The sequence below is a fragment of the Xenopus laevis genome, chromosome 7L (assembly GCF_017654675.1).
Source record: "Xenopus laevis strain J_2021 chromosome 7L, Xenopus_laevis_v10.1, whole genome shotgun sequence".
NCBI classification, from domain to species: domain Eukaryota; kingdom Metazoa; phylum Chordata; class Amphibia; order Anura; family Pipidae; genus Xenopus; species Xenopus laevis.
The window spans coordinates 134,676,060-134,698,768 of record NC_054383.1 but is presented as its reverse complement, the minus strand read 5'-3'; the positions used below and the strand labels follow the sequence as shown (position 1 = coordinate 134,698,768).

At 32.6% G+C, this 22,709-nt stretch overlaps 1 protein-coding gene across 13 annotated transcripts in view; it reads left to right on the top strand.

Annotated features, from left to right (window-relative positions):
* LOC108696888 overlaps positions 1-22,709 on the top strand; it is a 369,929-nt gene that overhangs the window by 137,850 nt on the left and 209,370 nt on the right. For 12 of the 13 annotated variants that reach the window (XM_041569828.1, XM_041569827.1, XM_041569829.1 and 9 more), the window contains 30 exons: positions 541-564; positions 1,293-1,346; positions 2,942-2,971; positions 3,096-3,149; positions 4,502-4,531; positions 6,048-6,101; positions 6,204-6,227; positions 7,555-7,605; positions 8,236-8,265; positions 9,234-9,287; positions 10,067-10,096; positions 10,614-10,664; positions 11,387-11,410; positions 11,499-11,549; positions 11,901-11,930; positions 12,166-12,219; positions 13,108-13,137; positions 13,953-14,006; positions 14,903-14,926; positions 15,021-15,071; positions 15,939-15,968; positions 16,513-16,566; positions 16,967-16,990; positions 17,337-17,390; positions 17,934-17,957; positions 18,042-18,092; positions 20,696-20,725; positions 20,907-20,960; positions 21,288-21,317; positions 21,811-21,864. In XM_041569828.1, the coding sequence (XP_041425762.1) occupies positions 541-564; positions 1,293-1,346; positions 2,942-2,971; positions 3,096-3,149; positions 4,502-4,531; positions 6,048-6,101; positions 6,204-6,227; positions 7,555-7,605; positions 8,236-8,265; positions 9,234-9,287; positions 10,067-10,096; positions 10,614-10,664; positions 11,387-11,410; positions 11,499-11,549; positions 11,901-11,930; positions 12,166-12,219; positions 13,108-13,137; positions 13,953-14,006; positions 14,903-14,926; positions 15,021-15,071; positions 15,939-15,968; positions 16,513-16,566; positions 16,967-16,990; positions 17,337-17,390; positions 17,934-17,957; positions 18,042-18,092; positions 20,696-20,725; positions 20,907-20,960; positions 21,288-21,317; positions 21,811-21,864 (1,209 nt within the window). The remainder of the gene's footprint in view (positions 1-540; positions 565-1,292; positions 1,347-2,941; positions 2,972-3,095; positions 3,150-4,501; positions 4,532-6,047; positions 6,102-6,203; positions 6,228-7,554; positions 7,606-8,235; positions 8,266-9,233; positions 9,288-10,066; positions 10,097-10,613; positions 10,665-11,386; positions 11,411-11,498; positions 11,550-11,900; positions 11,931-12,165; positions 12,220-13,107; positions 13,138-13,952; positions 14,007-14,902; positions 14,927-15,020; positions 15,072-15,938; positions 15,969-16,512; positions 16,567-16,966; positions 16,991-17,336; positions 17,391-17,933; positions 17,958-18,041; positions 18,093-20,695; positions 20,726-20,906; positions 20,961-21,287; positions 21,318-21,810; positions 21,865-22,709) is intronic. The other variant, XM_041569820.1, reaches the window with a different exon arrangement.

The window sequence follows — 22,709 nt, the reverse complement described above, 5'->3', positions numbered from 1 at the left end:
AAATATTTATGTAGATACTGCATGAGCTATCGCCTGCAAGGTTTAGTTGAAAATTAATCTTAATGCATTAGGATGAACGCCTATTATTATTTTCTTGCAAAGAAACTGAATAAAGACGTAAAATACTGCACTAACTCTAGTCTACACACTTCTTCCCTGCATATTAGTACTTGTACACCGTATGAGCTGTTTGAGGGTACAGATTATTGCTCTCATAGAACATTCCTTTTGTGTATATTAGTATTTATAAATATAGTTGTAGCTGTCATAATGTTTCTCTTACCACAGTTCCATATGAAGGTATAGCTTTTTGTTTACCCAGATTATTATTTACTGGGTAAAGTATGGGTGAGAGCTGACATATTATTACACAATAAATATATTTATGTACATATGGCTTCAAGTTGCCATACCACTTGGCTACTGATGAACAGCAAGACTGAATATTCTTAATAGGCCACCACTGCATCCCCAGCACTTACTTAAAAAAAAAACTGTGCAATATTTCCTATTTTTACATTTGATTTATTTTTTTTACAGAACCTGAAGAACCAGTCTCTAAAGGTAATTTATAAATAAGATGCTTTAGTAAAGTTACAGACAAGCTATTAAATTGTTAAATTATTCCAAATTGCATAATTGTGTGACATAGCCCTTTAAGCTTGCCATTGCTAAATATAAAATGAATGATTACCTTGTAATAATTAGTGATGGGCGAATTTGTGCCGTTTCGCTTCGCCGAAAAATTCGCGAATTTCGCGCGAAATTCGTGAAACTGCGAAAATTTCGCGAAATGGCGCTGGCGTCTCGTTTTTGACGCCGGCGCCCGTTTTTTGACGCCGGCGCCCGTTTTTGGCACCGGCGAATTTTTGCCGCGAATTTTTGCGGGCGTTTCGCGAATTTATTCGCTGGCGGCGAAACGCGCAAATTCGCCGCGAATTCGCGCCTGGCGAATAAATTCGCCCATCACTAGTAATAATAGAAACATTTTTAGAGACAATTGCTTATATTGGGATTTGACTGAAATAGGTAAAATAATTAGTGGGCCTTAGGGAAGAGCAGAATTGTTTTAAGGCCCCAGCTTATGTGAAAGTTTTGTTTCAAAAGCTATCTGCAGGTTTGACAACTCTGATTTATGATTTGTAACCCTCAGATAAGGACCCCAGACATCTAGCATTACCAGGGCCCCCTCTGATATCTCTTATATTGCTTGAATCAGATAATGTATTATTTGTTATATAACTTTTTAATACAATTTAATTATTATTTTTAATTCAATTTTTTCTGTACAGCAAAGTGGATCATAGAATTTGGAAGTCCTGGGAAACCCACAAAATATATAGGAAGTGAGTATACATTTATTATATTAAATTATTTCTGCAGTGCAAGAATTAGGTGGTGATTTATCAAAGTCCAGATTTAAATTTTTGCCACATTGGAATTATATTTTGGTTTGTTTGGTATTTATGAAGCACAAAAAAAAACCTCTGGCATTTAAAAGCAGAAGAGTCCATGTACAGTTGGCCTAGGCAAAATTCAAGCCATTTTCTAATTAAGAATGTTTGAGGTTTTTCAAGTTTTTTTTAACTTGTGAACCCACAAATTCATAGTAACATAGTAAGTTTGGTTGAAAAAAGACCATCAAGTTTAACCTTTTAAGTCTATATATAACCTGCTAATTGATCCAGAGGAAGACAAAAGAAAATCACATTTGAAAGCCTCTCCAATTTGCCTCAGAGGGGGAAAAAAATTCCTTCCTGACTCCAAAATGGCAATGGGACCAGTCCCTGGATCAACTTGTACTATCTCCCATATCCCTGTATTCCCTCACTTGCTAAACACCATCCAACCCCTTCTTATACCTATCTAATGTATCAGCCTGTACCACTGATTCAGGTAGAGACATTTGTTTAATAATTGAGAAAACATGTGTGTTTTTAAAATTGTGCTTTTATTCAAAAGTAAAAATTCAAATTCTGATAAATGGGTACAGTGGGTGTTCTGATCACTTAAAACTGCTCACTCGAGCAATTCTGAGCAGAGGTTAGCCTGCCACCTCTATGTCTGCTTCAGGCACAGCTATCCAATACATTAATAATCAAAACTGTTACAAACTGAGAGGGTCATATTTACCTCCAGGTGGCAGTGGTGTTATGAACCTAGATCATACTGTATCTGTCAACTTTCCCTTAATAAACTTGTTACTGAATGGGATTTAAGTAAATTTTATGATTCCAGTGAACCTTTTATTCCAATAGGATCACTTACTTTACTAAATCATTTTTAAAAATATTTTAATTGACCTCATCCAACAGGATTTTCTAACCTGTCTGATAGATACAAAATGTGGCTAAATATATTGGTAAATTTTCACTCATGGGCCAATAAGCTGCCAACTCAAACCCTTCAGACTGCTTTAATTGGCTAGTGTATGGGGCCATTTTAATAGCCTTTCCCAACAAATTAGCCTGCATATGGTCAACTTTGGTGGGAAAGAGTACAGGGCTTCTTATTTGGTTAAGATTTGACACTTTCCCTGTAAAAATAATCTACTATACACTTGTAGAGGATGAGCTTCAGGTATCAACTACCATTATTATTCATTGTTATTACACTTATCATACTCAATGGGATTTAAGTACATTTTATGATTCCAGTGAACCGTTTATTCCAATAGGATCACTTACTTTACTATATCCTTTTTAAAAATATTTTAATTGATTTACGCATGACAATATACACATGCAATTTATGCATCATAATGTTTCTATGCCCACTCCTTGGTTGTCAATTATTTTGCACTGATGAAACTATGGAACTAGCAATTTAAACATTAAAAAACTTTGCTTAAAATCTTCCCTATCTTAGTATAAGTATAGTATTTGTGCTACTTTGTTTAATCCTAATGTGTGTACTTATGTATCTATTTATCTTTCAAAAGAACCTAAGGCTCCAGTTCCTGGAAGAAAAGGTAATTTTCCAGATATATATCATTTATTGCATATTCATTTTAGGCAAGATATATGAGTGTTTTTTTACATAATCATATTTATGCTGTGTAGTAGGAACATCTAAATTGTTTTGATTTTTTTTAGGATATTGGATCATACAAGTAACACAACCAACAGGAGTAGAGGAATATATAGGACGTGAGTATGAACAGAATATCCACAATACGATTTAGAACAACAATACTGAGCTAATAAAGACTATAAAGACTATGGTAATTGTTATACTACTGCTACTAGTAATCACACTAGTACTGCCATTAGATTATTAATTCATTGTTGTAGAAGATCCACCTTTGAGGTTCTTACTTAAGTCCCATTAAGGGGAAGTTATATTTTTTTTTATTGCCACCCTGGCAATGAAGGGTTATGCTGACCCAGCTTTCAGTTTTAGTCATGCTTAGGCTTCCAGTGTTTCCGATCACTTTTGCTAGTTAACAAGCTTATTATCACCTACTGAAACCACAATAGCCTTTTATGTTAAAATCCCCTTGCAGAAAGGCAGGCAACTCATGGGCATTTCATGGTGGGGTAAGGCCAAATGGAGAGTAAATAGACCTTTCTATAGCAGGAACAAACCTCATGGCCATTTAAGATAGGGTTTCTCAAACATTTTGTAGATGCACGCCCCTTTTGTGGCCCAACTGTAGTTTGGGTTCTCCATTGCTACATAATAATGTTGAAAAAATTATCATATCGAAATCATCCCGCTATTGTTCTAAAAATATCTAAGGTAGTAAATATGCCCTAAGTCAAAATATCATCCCAATTGGCCTTCATACCGGGTTTCTGAGATTAAGGGGCAGATTTACCAAGGGTCGAAGAGAATTAGAGGGAATTTGCGAAGTAAAACAATTCGAAATTCAAAGTAATTTTTTGGATACTTCGACCATCGAATAGGATACTACGACTCCAAATTTACTTTGATTCGAAGTAAAATCGTTCGAATATTCGACCATTCGAAAATCGAAGTACTGTCTCTTTAAAAAAACTTCGACTTCAATAGTTTACGAAATTAAACCTGCTGAAGTGCTATGTTAGCCTATGGGGATCTTCTGATGCACTTTTCTAAAGTTTTTTGTAGTTAAAGTAAAATCATTCGCTTGATCCATGAAATCGTTCAAATTGCTCGATTCGAACAGTTTAATCATTCGATTGAACAATTTTACTTTGACTGCAAAATGGTCAAATTAGGTAAAAAAAAACTTTGACTTCGATATTCGAAGTCAAAGTATTCGAAGTCAAAGTATTTGAAGTCGAAGTATAGCCATTCGATGGTCGAATTTCGAAGTTTATTTCACTTCGAAATTCAAATCTGCCCCTAAGTGTAAAGTAAGCAAAGCAGGTTTCAACACTATTCAAAAACCTTATTTGATGTGGGTACGTTAGTTTTAAACAGTGCAAATCCTAATCCTTTTTTCACAAAAACAGTTGAAAATGTGCACACGTCTTAGTAGTCAAATCGTAATTTGTAATCTTTGCTTCCATTTCAGGTCCTGTAGCAACACTGCCGGGGACAGATGGTAAGAGATACATTTGTTTGATTTTTATAATGCTAGAAATAAAGTGGACTTAAAGACTACTCAAAATGTGCCTGTATTAAGTATATTTATTTACATATATATATATATATATATATATATATATATATATATATATATATATATATATGCTCGATATTCCTTTGACTTCGAATATCGAAGTAAAAAAAAAGTATATATATATATATTTTTTTTTTTTTTTTTTGATCTAAGGAAAATCGTTCGATCGGTGGATTAAAATCCTTTGAATCGTTCGATCGCTGGAAATGCGGTAAATCCTTTAACTTCGATATTCGAAGTCAAAGGATTTTTACTTTGATGGTCGAATATCGAGGATGAATTAACCCTTGATATTCGACCAATAGTAAATGTGCCCCTTAGTGTTAAAAAGTGAAGTAGAGCCAATCATCCCCCTCTGCCACTTAGTCTGACCATTCCCCTACAAATAGAATTTTAATGATCCTAAACAAAATCTTGAACAAGAAATATGTCTACACTGACAAATAAACATAGCTGGCATATAATCTTTATTTTGACTCCATAACCAAATTGTACCTTTGTATCTAAAATTTTTGTCACATTAGTAATTAATTATCTACTCTGTAGTGTATACCAACATACTGCTAATTTCAGTTGATTTACTGAGAGTCTCCTTGATAAAAGTACAAAGGAACTGGTGATGCTCTGAGCCCCTTGTGAATAGTGGACTTGTGTCGTGAAATTCAATTCACTTGGGCATTTCAGTAACTACCCCAAATAAGGACTCACATGTATAGTACTGTCTGCCACAATGAGGCTGATGGGAAAAAAAGTCATTGATCACTGGGTACAATTCCCAAGTTTAGGTTTTTATTTAAAGGACATGGATTGAGCAACACATGTTGAACATGGATATACTGTATACTGCCTTTATTTATCATGCTGGTTTATTATTCCTTACAGGTATTCCTCACAGGTTCCCAGACATTTACATTTTATCACAACTATTAACACTTTCTTGGCTGTCAGAAAACTTTTTCTAAAAGAGAGGAAGGCGTTTTGACCAAGTGAAACATTTATAAAAGCATTTTTGGCTTTTTTTCCCCAATTTTGAGCAATCAAATCCTATCTTAAGTATTGAAATGCCCTATTACCCTACTGATTTTTAATCCCCTGAAATACAAAAAAAACCAGCTACAAATATTTCACTAAATCCCTAATAAACCTGCATAGGTTTAACCAATATAAATACAAACACAATTTTAAAGCTGCTTAAACTTCTTTTTGTCTATAGAACAATTTTATTAATCTTAGACCTATGCAGGTTTATTAGGGATTTAGTTAAATATTTCCATGTAACTATTAATGGGAAAAAATATTTCATTTTCTATTGTTTCATTAAAATCCATTAAAATCTACACTATTCCTATTGTTTGTGAGATTACACAACCATGTTACATAAATTACTGTTATAGTAAAAGGAAAATATACTATACTTGTTATCTGTTTATTTTTTTAGGAGACTGGATTGTAGAAACAGATGAATCAACAATCCCTGAACCATATGAAGAAAGTGAGTAATTATGTAATAGACTGCTTTTATACTGTATATACAGTAATATAACAAAAAGTTTTATTTCTAACTAAAAATGTGGTATCTGACTTGTTCTTTTAGAGCCTGGAACTGAAGCTCCTAGAGGTAATGTTCATATTATTCTTATTATACAAAAAAGTGTTAATATAAATGTTAACTGATTGTCTTTAAATTGAAAAAGTTTCAGTGAATTAGCCTTGTATAAATAAGAAACAATTTTTAAATATGGTGTTTTGAAAACAGAATCCTCAGTTACCAAAATATATTGTAGAATTGATTGTAGAATCTGATATTCTAGAATATTAATGCAAACTTATAATAACCAGACATTGTTATGAGAATTAAATTTTTTACTTCAAACAAGATGTGACTCATTTAGGGTCAGATTTGTTAAGGGTTGAATTGAAAATTTAAATTCGAATTTTCAAATTTTTTTCATTCTCAAATTTGAATTGTGAATTATCTAAACTTGATTTGAGTTTTAATTCGCATTCAAATTTTGAGATTTATCACACTCTGGCCCTTTAAGAACTCAAATTCACTATTCGCCACCTAAAACCTGCCAAGTTCATGTATAAGTCAATGGGAGAGGTTTAGGGATCAATTTGGACATGTTAGTTGCCTTCCTGACATTTGAATTTTTTTCAGAGAAAAAACTGAATCAAGTTTATTTGAATTCAAATTCGATCCAAGTTTTCAAGTCAATAAAATTAGTCAGAGTTTTAAAAAACTCAAATGAATTCGAAATTTGACCTTCAGTAAATGTGTCTATTAATGTTATAGATTGATCAATCATATCAAATCTATAGGCAAATTTAACTAATCAGATGAAATTTGCAGCAAATGTAGATACAGGATCAGGTCAATTATTTAATAAAGAAAACAAAAAATACAACAACAATTACCATTATATCGAAGGCACATTCTCTGCTAAAATGGGGGAATTTGCATAATTAGAGTTGAGTTAAGTAAGAGAATTTTTAACTTTGTAAATTTAGGTTGCATAAAGCAATAGGGTACAAATAAGCTGGTTTGAATGAAATGGTTTTAGTATTTTGATAAACAGGGGTCAGATGTGATTCATGGTCTTTCACCAAACTATATGATGAAAACATTTAGAAATTGTTTATTTGTAGGTGTTAGATGAACAGATACAATGTTTAAATTATATATTAAAAACACTTTTGGTATTATTGATCTTTTAAGCTGGGCCTGTCAGTCACTAAATATAATAATAATTATTTGTCTGCAGATCATTTTGCTTTGCTTTCATGCTGTGCACGGCTATATTTTTGCTAATTTATATTACACATGTAAAATAATTGTAGAATTATTATTCTTAATTATTATTATGCAATATTTCTAATTGCCTATTTTTATTTAAATGTGTTTTGATACCAGTTGTAAAGCAACCATAATTATTTGCATTTAGATTGGATCATAGAAATTGGACAGCCTGGCAAACCAACACGGTTTAAAGGAAGTAAGTTAACTGGAAAAAAATGGAAATCTTGTGTTGAAAGCAATGAGCCACAAATAGTTTTATTAGGGAAATTAGAAGTCTAATAACTGGAGTTAGACTAACTTTAAAGGATGTCATGTATTGGCTTTTTGGAAGGGTCCCATTCCAGCTGGCAGAAAAAAAAATTGCAAGTAATATTGGCCAAATACAAATACAACTTTGGAAAAATGCAATCATTTTAAGTTGTGATGCTGTATGACGTCACACAGGTTTTCTTATTAAAGAAAGCCCAATTGGGGGAAAAAAAACCCTAATTGGCAACTATTTTTTCCCCGAAACCTCATATGACTTCCTTAACACACACAGGTTTTCCTTAATGTCCACTTGAGCCAAAAGGCTTGAGAAGTGTTAAATTGTGCCCTCAATTGTGCACATCACCATAATAAATTTGAAGTTCAAATTTACAAACATTATTTACTCCCTTTTGTCAATGAGAAGTCTTCTTATTTCTTTCATCAGAACATCTAAAGTCAAATATTATATGCAGGGGTTTCACTCCCAAAAGGTGTCTAAAATGTTGCTAAATCTAAGATTAAATCTAACATTTAATTATAGAAATGCCAAATTCTAATATTCAGAATTTTTTTCTAGGACCTATAGCTCCAGTTCCTGGAAAGGAAGGTAAATAATGAGTTCAGATTATAATTTAAGAAAATAATAGTATTGCAAAATATTAATTTGTACCAATTTTCTTACTAAGTGTAATATACTAAATGCATTTTATCTGCAATTTCAATCCTATCAACTCACACTGTTGGCATGGGAAGCCAGGCTTAGGGCTCTAGATCCATCAAAATTACTGTCTCAATTGTACAGCATAATCCAATCCTCCCACCCAGCTCCATTTTTTACAAAGCAAAACAGAAATGGTTATCTGTTATTCCCTCACTGGACGAAGACCAATGGGAGAAAGTCACATACAACTTATATGCATTTCTAATATCACTCAGGGACAGAATTGTCCAATTTAAGATGATCCATTAAATCTACATTACACCATTGATGCTTAAGGCCATGGGAAAACTAGAAGGAGACAAATGTGTGAAATGTGGCATGGGAGAGGCAGGATTTGAACTGATTTGGGAATGCCCTAATTTTCCAACAGTGGGTTGAGCTAATAAATTATACATTAACCCTATTAAAATTGATGTTGAGGCACACACAAGAAATTTGAGATAATATGGGAACCATGGTTAGATGCCAACCCTCATTTACCCCAAATGGCTGAATTCTTGTAAATGAAGATATATAACCTGTGTGTAATAAAAAGTGTAATATACTAAGTATTTATTATAAAATGCAGAGGGCTAGATGGAATTCAAGAAAAAAATGTGTTCCTATGGCCTTTACATGTGACATTATATTGGTAAAGTCCTATCCTTTGGTGTTTCTGGGTTACTATATATATATATCTATATCTATCTATCTATCTATATATATATATATATATATATATATATAGATAGATAGATAGATAGATAGATAGATAGATAGATAGATAGATAGATAGATATAGATATATATATTTAAGCACATCTGCATGTCCACTGACATGGCAAAGATGTAAATATTTTTTCCTATGTTTTTAGGAAAATGGATCATAAGAGTATTTACACCAACGGGAACAATTGACTATGAAGGGAGTAAGTATATAATTTGTAAGATAAATAAGCCACCATGTCTCTAAATATATATACTGATACATGTACTATGTACAAAATATTAATATTAAAGATGAAAAATAACAGGCATAGGGACTTCCTCCAGATCATAAAATGTATAATAATGTATAAAAATGTTGAATTTACCATAACTAGAAAATTATATTTCACTGTAAAAGGAACATACACAAATATTTTTTCCAGTTCCAATTCTTAAACATACAATGTTAAGTTGAACAAGAGAAATTCATGCTGTTAAATGGGTTGTAGGGGATGAACAGGCATAGGGACTTCCTCCAGATCATAAAATGTATAATAATGTATAAAAATGTTGAATTTACCATAACTAGAAAATTATATTTCACTGTAAAAGGAACATACACAAATATGTGTTAAATGGGTTGTAGGGGATGAATTGCTCAGGGAGGTTTAACATAAGATAGTCATTTACCTCCTCCCAGATAATACAATGGGCCCTCAAATGCTTTGTTTTGTTTAATTCCATGTTCAAATGAATAATATGTGGAAACATGACATAAGACTAGAGGCAGAGAATCAGAATACACAGGACCATTACACACAGGGGCATAATATTTTTATTTTACAAAAAGTTAGTTGTTAACTTCTTCTTTAGGTCATACTGTGTGCAAATGCATAAAGTACAAAGCAACAAACAGACAAACGTCTATGTTTATATACCAGATATAATTCCACTTGCTTGCATTAAGCAAGAAAATGACCTTTTTGATTTTCTTTCCTAGAACCTTTAGCTCCACTCCCAGATTCAGATGGTGAGTTACACGTTGGAAGTGTCCCTATTTCTCTCTTTCTGTCACTATTTCTTTGATTAGAACCTTCAGCTAAGCCTAATTTGGTGTGTATACATTGTGCATGCTCCAAGGATCATTTCCCTTAAATGGTGGAGTTCACTACTTAAAAATATATATATATATATTTATAGATTAAATACTGAAGTAAAATGACAACTCAGAGGATCCACTTATTTCTTCAAAGTGTTCAGTACTAATAACTGTAAGATAGCAAAGCTACTGTAGTGCATCCACTGTATAAATGCAATCCTTTCTCTTCAGCTGTATGATATTACTCCAAATACTATATCTATTACAGTATATATCATAGTATACAATTCAAAATGTTTTAAGATTATGAGATGACCAGACCAAATGCATCTCAATATTTAGATCTAGTCTGTTCTATATGAATAAGATAGCATAGGAAATATAGTTATTTCCAAAATTTACTGTGTCCATAATTGTGAGACATGCATGTTTTATGTTTATATTTAAGACTGGATCATAGAAACAGATGACTCATCTTTACCAGTCCTATATGAAGAAAGTAAGTAAATATAAGTGGAAGAAGCCTTTAATACATATAGGCTTATTAGTACTGTGTGTCTGTTGGTACAGTGTAGCATAGAGGATCCTGTTTCAGGTTGAATTTTGTAGCATGAATTTCTATCATAGTTTTTAAACACAGCTGTTTGGTTCTTCATTTGTATCAGTTTACCAAGATCAACTGTACACCATAAATTATATATGAATTATTCTATTTCAGTACATTTTCGATTTTTGCTGATTTATGTTCAGATGGAATAGGAAATGGATCTTTCCAGTATAATATTTTTCTCACATTTATTTATACAGGTATGGGATCCGTTATCCGGAAACCCATTATCCAGAAAGCTCCAAATTACAGAATGGCTGCCTCCCATAGACTCCATTTTATCCAGATAATCCAGATTTGGAAAAATTATTCCCTTTTCTCTATAATAATTAAATAGTTCAGTGTACTTGATCCAAACTAAGATATTATTAATCCTTATTGGGTGTAAGACCATTCTATCGGGTTTATTTATTGTTTACATGCTTTTCTAGTAGATTTAAAGTATAAAGATCCAAATTACCAAAAGATCCATTATCTGGAAAAAATAAAACAGGTCCTGAGCATTCTGGATAATAGGTCTGGATAATAGGTCTCATACCTGTACTTAGATACACATTTTGAAAAGTATCATTATTATTAACAGTAACTTATTTTCTTATACCATACTTCTCTAGATCCTGAAGCTCCAGCTCCTACAGGTAAACAACAACATCTCAAGCTTTTTTAATAAGATAAAACATTCCTAATTTTAATAAATTAAAATGAAATACATTTTTAATTTGACAGACTGGATCATAGATCCTGCACATCAAGGTCAACCGTCTAAATTTAAAGGAAGTAAGTATATAAATAGTACTTGATCTTTCAATGATTTAAGAATCATTTAGATGTATAACAGATTGATAAACATGTCACTTTCTTGACAGCCAAGAGCATTTTCTAACATTCAGGATAGTGCTAATAAATATTGAATTGCTCAGAATCCTTCTCAATTAACCAGTTTAATCCTCTATATGTAAGAAACAAAATTCATTCAAAGTGACAATTGTCCTATACATTTTAACTTCTAACTTTTCATAAGACTAAAATCTGCTGTACTGAAGGTAGACTTTTAGGGGCCAATTTAATGTTTTTACATTTTAGAAATATAAGTATTTGTTTACCAATTTATTTTTTCCTGTTTCCTAGGACCAATTGCTCCTTTTCCTGGAAAACCAGGTAAATTGAAAATGTTATTGATTTTGTGGATAACTTTTATACTGGAGAAAATTATTTTATATTATAATAAACCCAATGGCCAAGTATGCCATACGTAGGAAAACATACTGCAATAGGTTTCACTGCAATCGTTTCCAATTTGAGCCTAATGTTTAACAAAAACATATTAATTAAAATATTATAGCAAATTTAAATATGAGCTTCACAATAATGTTTTTATGTTTTCTTTTTTTAGGAATGTGGATAATAAGTGTGAGATTCCCAACTGGAACCAAATATTATATAGGACGTAAGTATATCAATCAAATTGTATATGCAATGCAGAGTTTGTATATCATTTTTTTATTATTAATTACAGTATAACTATTGGAATTAATAATAATTTTAGTTTCATGCAAATTAACATTTCCCTGGGCTAGAAAGTAACAAGGTTGTTTTTAATACCATCATTGCAAAAATGATTTCTGAATCAGAAAGTAACAGATAAACATTAGTTTTATCTAAGGTCAAATTTCTTACAAAGAAAAGGCTGGTAAATGGGAAGACAGGTTGGCACTGATAACAACCATGAAAAGTAGGGCAGTCACTGCTAGTACTAGAAGAAGCAATAAGGACAAGGTGACAAATGGTTAAGCAGAGATTAAGTCCAGTAGTAACAGCATTAATCCAGTAGTAACAGCATCTTCAAGAAAGTGAACCTACATACAGGCAAGTGGTCCTATAAACAGGACTGAGGGTTTTAAAGACAGGCAGGTGAGATGCCCTTGATGGATAGTTCATTTCAGCAGATCCCAAATTTGTAGGGCATGGAACATTGGTAGGTTTGTGGTCTGCCTATACAGTATTTTGCAGTGCTAAAACCAGGGCAACCAAGATCTTAAGGCTCTGTATTCCAGGTTCAAGTCCATTTACAGGTTATTACAATGTCTGTTTGGTCTTGTAACTGCACATGATGTTGCAGGTTACTTAACTGTAATTTAACAAAACAATGGGTGAAAGTTAAACTCACCATTTGATAAATACGGTTCTAAAATACCCATAGGTGAGTTTTTATTTATTAAGCTCTAACCTCACATTTTGATAATCTGCCCCTTAATGTACAGTATATAAATATAACAATTGTATTGCACTGTAAACATGTAAAATTATTAAAATTATTAAAAAAAATTTCTTGCAGGACCTAGATCACCATTAACAGGTCCAGAAGGTAATGAAAAAGTTAATTTTGGGGTGTGTGATATTTGGAGGGAGACGCTTGGGTCATATAACAGTCTAATATCTTTTACACACAATCCATTGTTTTTGCCAGACTTGCAGTCCCTTGTCTGTACCACAACTACATGCACCATAACAGATGGCAATCAGGGGTGTCAATATTTATGTTCTCTGACATGTCTTTAATTTGCACACTGTTTTATACACAAGCCCTTGTAGGGGAACACATATTTATTCAAAAACTTTGAAATTCAAATTTAAAAAAAAATAATTAGCTTGAAGTTTTTTTTGGTCGAAGAGGTCAGTTTTCGATCGAATAGGTCCATTTTTAGATCAAATTCAAATCGTATGAATCTAAGTAATAGTGCATTCGATCAAATTCGATTCAAGGTTTTTCCAAAAAAAACCTTACATTTTTCAAAATCCACCACCAATTGACTCCAAATAGGTTCTAGAAGGTCCCCCATAGGCTAAAACAGCAATTCTACAGGTTTTAAATGGCAAATGGTGGAAGTCAAATTTTTAAAGAGACAGTACATGATACATTTTGAAATTCAAATTGAATTTGAATTTGGACTATTCCCTAGTTGAAGTACACAAAAATTAGCTCGAAATTCAAATTTTTTTGATCCAAATTTTCACTTCGACCTTTGATAAATCTGCCCCAAAATGTACAAATCATCTGTCAGTCAACAAAAAATTGTGCCTAGATAGTGCCTAGTTTTACTCAATAATCTACTGTTCACAATAGCTGATGTCTTTCAGATAAAACAAAAACAATTTAATATTTTTATTCTTGCATTTTAGGTGACTGGATAGTAGAAACAGAAGAATCAACTATGCCATTGCCATATGTAGAAAGTGAGTATTTGTGAAGTAGAATTAGATATATGACTTACACAACTGTACAAATGTATATAATACACAAAAGCCATGAATAACTTGTAAGTGATATGCTTACAAATGGTGAGTACTGATGTCATCAGTTATAAACAGTGAGTTGTGATTTCATTTCTGTCACATGACTCACTGAAACTTGTGTATTATAATAAATAAAGTACCCCCTGTTGCAAAATATGAGGATATTAGAAGTTACCTCGGAGTTCCATGACCTGTATAAAAACACTCGGCCTTCAGCCTCGTGTTTTTATAAGGTCATGAAACTCCTCGGTAACTTCTAATATCCTTATAATTTACAAGAGGGGTACTTTATTCACTATATATACACACATATACAGAAAGAAAAGAAAAGAAAAAAAAATATATATATATATATATATATAACACATAAAGATGCCAGAACTCACATATACATGATACATACATGAAGAAAGAAGAATAGCTAGATACATTTATAAAGGAGAAACTTACATGCTTCACACCTTATGTAGGGAGCATATTCACTTATACCAATAATGTGAGAGTGTAGACAGATAGGACAGATAGGAACGTTATTACAAGATGAATTAATCAGGGAAGTTAAAACCTATTGGAAACATAGATAAACTTTGATTAACACTTGGTTAATTCACTGAAGCCTTACTATATATCTATTGATCCAAGCCCTAAAGAGAGCAAAGTTGACACATCGGAGGTAATGAGAGTCTGCTGTGTCTTGGTATAATGATGTCTGTATTGCTTTTAAATCAATTTGAATGATGGTAAAAATAAAAAATAAAAATTTGTATTTCCACACGGTAGTTCTTATTATTAGTTTACAAAATATATTCAGCCATTGTTTTTGTTTGTTTTCCTAGCACCTGAGGCTCCGGTCTCTACAGGTAATTTAGTATGCATTACTAATATAGCCAATGCTTATATTTAGATATAATGGCACCTTTCTAAAAAAAAAAATCATATTATTTTGTCTTTCAGACTGGATCATAGAAATGGGAAGCCCAGGCAAACCAACCAAATTTAAAGGAAGTGAGTATAAAATATACTGAAAGTCACAATTTCCAGTGAAATGAATGTGCATGTTGCAACTATTTAATGCTTTGTAGATTAAGAGCCTGACTTTAAAAACATTGGATAGTATTAACAAAGTTGGATCATTCTTAATACAAGCCATCAAATTCCACCTTTTTCTCTAGATGCATGAGTGGCTCATAATAAGTCAAGTTCTAGACACAGGATTTGAATACAATTGCAGGATTGTTTCAAACAACGTACAACTGTTGCACAAAACGAATAGAAATATATCACTTAGTGATATCAAAAACATTTGGGGGGTTATTTACTAAACTCTGAATGCAAAAATCCCGAAAAATTTGTGATTTTTTTTTTTAATAAAATCTGACTTTTCGGAATTTATTAAACCCCCGAGGATGAAAAAGTCCGGAATCTCATACCTGTCAATGTTGCATATAAGTCAATAGAAGTCCCAATGATTTTTTAATGTGCGTTGGGTTTCATGCAATACCCCAAAAAAAACAAATTTTCGGAAAAATTTAATAATAAATACGTCTAAAAAAACTTGGGCAGATTTGATCAGAGTTTGTAGCAGAAAATGTTGAGATAAAATCAGACTTACACTTGGGGCAGATCAAAGCATGAAATTACAGCTCACCACAGTAAAACTTCACTGCTCTCTATTCATTTCTATGGGATTTTTAAATACGTTTATCAACTAGTGAACTGTATCCTTCACCCATTGATATATATGCCTCTAAAAATGCCATAGAAATTAATAGAGAGCAGTGCATTTATACTGTGACGGGCCTAACCATCTTGTTTTTAGGATACAAGAAACTTGAACTGAGATTTTGACTAATTTTGCTGTCATTTTTGTAGAACCTATTGCACCTGCTCCAGGTAGAAAAGGTATGCTACTTATTGGTTTGGTCTTATGGGGTAAGAGTGTTAGCTATATATATATATGCACGTGTGTATAATGGGAACTTGTTTTGTTTTATCTTGGCTTGATAGAAACATGGCACCACTGAAATATATAGAAAGTAAGGATGTGCACAACACACATCCATAGAGTTTACACCTATGTGTAGAAGAAGACACAGGGTTGTCACCGATTATTAATGCCCAGTAATGCAGCAAATCATAGTAATGAAAGGCACAGAAAAATATTAATAGGATTTCATAATTATAATTCATTCATACTTTACAGAAAAGTGCTGACCTGACCAGTATAATTAAATATAAATGAAATAGATGTTCATAGGTCAGTAATGTTCTCCACAATACAGGTGGAGCATATTTTATTTAGTTTTTGGACACACACAATGACAAACCTACTGATACACAAGGCAAGAAATGAATTTCTTGAATGAATTTAATGTGCTATTTATTCTGGCATCGCTGATGTTCTGCTTGTGTTATGATAATTGATTAGTGTCTTTGTTTCATTTAGAAATGTGGATTCTAGAAGTTAAACAGCCTACAGGAACAGTGCGCTATCTTGGGTGTAAGTATCAGCAGAATAAGTATACTGTCATACAGAAAAGATTTCTTCAATCCTTCTTTCTTTCATTACAATCTTAAAATACATGCTATAAATTGAATAGCCCATTGGCTCATTTATACTGTTTGTTGCCCTTAATATTATGGTTGCCAACTACTTGTTACATGTACAGTATATGAAGACACTGTACAGTTGTTAGACTCATTGTTAAGACCAACACACACAGACCTGCAGACTTTCATATTAACTGTATAGACATTTACACAAGCTAATTGAAAATAATTAAACATATATACACACTTTTGTTAGACTAAATTCATTATGTAGACATTAAGGAAAAAACAGTTCATTTTCCATTGTAAGAAAGGATACTTACAATCCATCTACTTTTTGTTTTTTTTAGTACCTAAATCTCCATTACCAGATGGTAAGATAATCTAACTATTCTGTAGATGTTAAACATAGAAACATATATAAATAAAGTAAGAAACTAAATTATAATGTATTAAAACAATTTGAGTATTTTCAATTAATTATCTGTTTTGTTTTGTTTTACAAATGATAACATTTAAATTTTAAGATGAACATACCCAACTAACAACTACAGTAGGTCAGTTTGTCAGAATGGATTTGAATGCTTCAAGATTTTTGTATTGCGACTCCTGATTTCCAACTTGAAATACTATTGTCACTGATAACTGTAAATCTATAACTGTTTCCTTTAAAATACAGCCAACATTTATATTGTTATAACACTTTTATTTTATGTTTAGGGGATTGGCTGGCAGAAACAGAGGAACCAACAGTCCCGGTGCCATATGAAGAAAGTGAGTAAAATACAGAAGGTATCCCACTGGTTATCCTATGATTGTAATAGAAGTAGGGTAAAATGCTGCACATTTACTTCTGATATAAAAGTCACTACAAGACTGATTAGTAATTAATTTAGGTTCAAAGTACATTACTGGTCAGAAACCGGTGCAATTTGCATTAGAATCTAAAAATCAGCCCTGTAGCATAAGCTTTTATGACAAGTCAAGTATCATCTTTTGCTTGATGATTTGTGATGACCCCTAAGCTTAGCTTCTCAGTAGCTGGCCAAAGCCCACTGAGCACTGGAACTCATAACAAAGTCCTAGGACAACTTTGAAGACTTGCATCACTACTTTTATAGAGATGCCAAACTTTTAGGCTGGTGCAGTAATATATAAAATATGGCATTTCTAGCCACACTTCTAGCTTAATAAGAAATTTCCTGACATGTGCTTGTATCAACTGTTGTCTGACAAAAAACACCACTATGTGACATGACCATAACAGTTAATTGCAATTCAGCAAATAAATTTATTGGTCATTTTTGTTTCTTTTAGAACCTGAAGCTCCAGTGACTACAGGTGACTGACTGATTGCCACACAAAATACCTATGTGTTTTTCCTATGCACTGTAACCAACAAAAATATTCTTTACTTTTTTATAGATTGGATAATAGAAATAGCACGTCCAGGCTTACCAACAAAATTTAAAGCGAGTGAGTATATACAAATTTACCTCATTTCCTACTGAAACCCCCAACAAATCTACTATAGCGGAGCAGAGATACACCAAATTCAGGGTTTATTCTGGATTCCCTGAATCTTAGCACTTTGTTTTTGCAGTGAAAAAAGACATTTACAATTATTTTTGAAACTGGGTTTCTGAACTCAAATTTTCACGATTTATTGAATTAAAAATTGAAATTAAAAAAAAAATCAGACTTTGTGGAAGTAAATGGGAAGTGTATTTTCACAATTCAAACTGTAAAGAAAAATATATTAATTATTTCCAGGCTCTTTGAAAATTTAAATAATTATTTTTTTTTTATAAATTTGCAAATTAAATGTTTTGCAAATTTGCAAAGTATAATGCAAGGTTTTTTTGAAGATTTAATGCAAATTTTTCAAATCCAATTTTTTGGTAAAAAAAAAATTTTGAAACTCAAAAATTCTAATTTTAATTAATCTACCCTAAAGTGTTCAGTCAAATAGGGGCGTATTTACTAACATTTGAATTTCATTTTTTTTTTCACTAATTGAATTTTTTCTCTAAAAATGCATGTTTCTATTTCTCTAAAACCCTTAAAAAATTCTCAGATTTGTTTGTGCTAGTAATTGTCCAAAAAACGTCTAATAGCTTGTAGAGGCCCATTTATTAAAGGTCCAATTTTAGCTGTCACAGTCCTATATTTGTCCATTTTTCATCAATTCAGACTTTTAGGGGTTTTCAGATTTTTTGGCTGGTATTTGACAATAAAACAATTAATAATCAAATAATTAGAGGTTTCCATATATTTATTCAGATTGTTAAGCATTTTTGTATTCATGTTTTTAATATTCAGGACTTTTAATAATTGACATGGGATTCGTGGATTTCAAGAAAATCAGTTTATTTGTGGTTTCAAAAGCCTATAAAACTATAAAACCACTAAATTAAGAATGTTTATGAATGGTATTATGCAAATAGGAGTTCAACCAAATATTTTGTAGAAGATTTGGTATTCAGCTAAAAAGTATGGATTCAAAGAATTTATAAAACTGTCTTTTTCCACCCATGGTAATTCACTCTGGGGAAATAAAGTCACAAACTAATCACCAATGCAAAAAAAAAAAAAAAAAAGAACCACAGATGTTGAAACAACCACTTTGATATTGAAATGACCACTTACATTATTATTGGGTAGACCAACTATAGTAACTAACTAGATCAGTGCTGTCCGACTTCTGTGGTACAGAGAGGCAGAATTTTTCTGGCCTACGTAGTGGAGGGCCAATAATGGAAGCGAGTGTTAACCACTCCCTGTTTTTAAATCACACCCACTTTAAACCACAACCATGTTACCACAAGACTGTGTCCACATTACTGGTGGCAGCACACCAAAAAACCAAATGGTTGGTGCTCACTGCAGGGATATCACTCATCACTCATATGTAAAAACAAAGTTGTCATATTAAGACCTACATTTAAATCCATATGCTTCCTCCTTACCTGTGGATAGCACAGCTACCCCCCCCCCACAGAATATGATTAATCACCTTAGGGGCCCTATAAATAATTTTCAAATGCTAACAACCCCCCAGAACAAATACCAGGCTTATGTTCCACAGGCATCGTATAGCTGACACATACAGGCAGAGTATGGCACACACAGGCAGGAGTATGGCACACACAGGCAGGAGTATGGCACACACAGGCAGAGTATGGCACACACATGCAGAGTATGGCACACACAGGCAGAGTAGCACAGGCAAAGTATGGCACATGCAGGGTATAGGGCAGGCAGAGCAATGCATATACTGGGAGCATAGGGCAGATAGAGTATGACACACACAGGTAGCATAGGCAAAACAGAGCAGGAGACAGGGAAACCTCTAAAATGTAGTACATACAGTGACACAGTGCTGGTGCCCCTTCAGCAGTTTGTATGGGGTGTGAACAGGTAGTGACCACAATGATTTAACCAGTATGGAACAGGTGGGAACAGTACAGGGTTTTGGGGTGTGAACAATAGAGGTGTGAACAATGCAGGGGGATTACATGTTGGAACAACACAGTGGATTACAGTCTGAATTTAAGGTTTAAACAATGCAGGGAGCCAGTTAATCTCTATAGTGATACCTTTCAAATCTTACACAAGGTAAACTGACAGTTGGACAGCCATGAACTAGATGAATATGTCCATAGATACATATGTACGTCAGCAGGAAGTCGGATAGCATACATTTTTATACCTATTATTGGAAATCCAGTCTTATTAAGACCCAGTTACTTCTGAGTTACTGACTCATAATAACACATTTTTCATCAGACATTTAAGAAGAAGTTAGTGTGTCTCAGCAAAATATGTTATAGGCTCCCCCAAATGTTTGTCCAAAACACATTATATGAACAGATCTTGAAATTGCACAAGTTGGGATTACATGAGAATACACCCCTGGACCCCTGAAAACAGGCATCATCTGTCATAAGAAAAGCGAATTTGCCTTAAGAGTTTAAAACATATAATTTTGTATAAATTTGTTTACGATTTAAGAAGCTGTTCATAAAAAGATTTCAGTCTCTATAAGATCATTTGCTTTCTTGTGTTCTTTTTTGTAGAACCTGTTGTACCAATCACTGGAAGGAAAGGTAAGATACCAATATGTTTTATTAAAGTAAAACAAATAATGTGATGTTTATATATAGATCTTGTTGATATGGTCAATTTGTTTTTATCTTAAGCAATATGGTGTGCATAGAATGTATATGTCATAGTAATGCCGTGTCAGCCAATTTATTATAGGTTCACCTCTGTTTGTATTTCATTAAGGAATATGGATCGTAGAAGTGAGACAGCCAACAGGAACAGTTCTATATGAAGGAAGTAAGTATATGCAAGTTTGCCCCACAATAAAAGGTGCACTGATCAAAAAGATTTTTCAGGTTTCAAACTTTGCAAATGTTTTACAATTATTTTGCTGAAAACACACTTCGTCATCCTGTTCTACATAACAATGATGAACATTGGCCAGTGAAACATAATAATTGTTTAAATGAATATAGTTGTTTTTAAACAGCTTAGTTATTATCAAGTCTACAGGAGATGGCCTTCCATCAGAATATTGGGTTTCGGATATGAGATCTCATATTTGTATTTGTATCACTTGCTAATTTGAAATTAATTAATTCCATTAATTGTGCCTTTTTGTAGGACCTGTATCCCCATCACCTGACAAAGAAGGTATGTTTAACTCTTACTTGTTTAATTGTATGCTCATTTACTCTTAATTACTTATGGATGGCAGATAAGGGATTGCTGCAGTGCATATTTAAGGATATCTAATAACCTAAACAGATATTCAAAATAAAATTAATAGAAAAATCTATTTAAATTAATTTAAAAAAAAGAAAAATATCTTTCTTATGCCAGCAAGGTAATTTAATTTCTCCTCTAGCAGTAGTTTTGGCTCTAGAGTCACAGTTGCAAAATTGTGTTGTTTTAAAGTAAGACCTCAAATGTTTCTGTTAGTTTAAACCCAGGCACTATTTACAATATACAGTTGAGGTTGGTATAGAGGGCAAATGTTAGAATGCACTAGTGTGGCCTAGAGTGAGGCTGCAGGAATAGACTTTTAAAAATATTTAATTTTGTTGTTATAAATATCCAAACTTCAATAGATATTTGTTGAACTCACAGTTCTGTTTTTTTAATTGTTTTTTCTCTTTGTATTTAGGAGAATGGATAACAGAAACAGAACCATCAACCCTGCCAGTGCCATATGAAGAGAGTGAGCATATTTATATTGGGTTTTTATACCCCCCCCCCCAAAAAAATGGGCAAATTTACTTAAGGTCGAATATCGAGGGTTAATTAACCGTCGATATTCGACTGTCGAAGTAAAATCCTTCGACTTCGAATATCGAAGTCAAAGGATTTAGCGCTATTCGTTCGATCAATCGATCAAATTAAAAATCGTTAGATCGAACGATTAAATCCTTCAAATCGTTTGATTTTTCTTCGACCAAAAAACGCTTAGGAAGCCTAAGGGGACCTAATTTGTGAGTTGTATCACAAAAAACTTGAATCTTGTGAAACCCCTAAATTCAAATGTTGAGAAATGAGCCCCATATCTATTTCTCCTCAATATTTGTATTAATACACATGGGGCATTTGAATAGGAGTGTTTACTGTTTTGCATTTTTCACAGTAAACTATTTTCTAAATAAAGTTTCTAAAACTAAAATGTTCAAGAGTTATTAACAAACTAAAAGCTGGTAAAATCATGTAGAAGTCAAAGGGAGTTGTATTTTTATGTTTTTGAGAATAGTTTGAAATTTGGCAGACTCATTAAAAACTAGAGGTAGACAGTGATTTCACTGTGTTTGAGCTGTTTTTTTATGCTTTTAAGAAATTATTTTGTTTCAGTTTTTCATTAATAAGCACCAATTCAAGATTTTCAAGTTTTCTATAGTGACTGGTGAATAAATTCACCAGGGGCAAATTCAAAGTGAATATCTGTATTCCGTCACCAGTGAATAGATTCTCAAAACTGCAGCGAAAATTTGCCAGCAAAAAATACGATGCGTCTAAAAAATTTGGGCACGTGCCAGAATAGTCACATGCATAAAAATT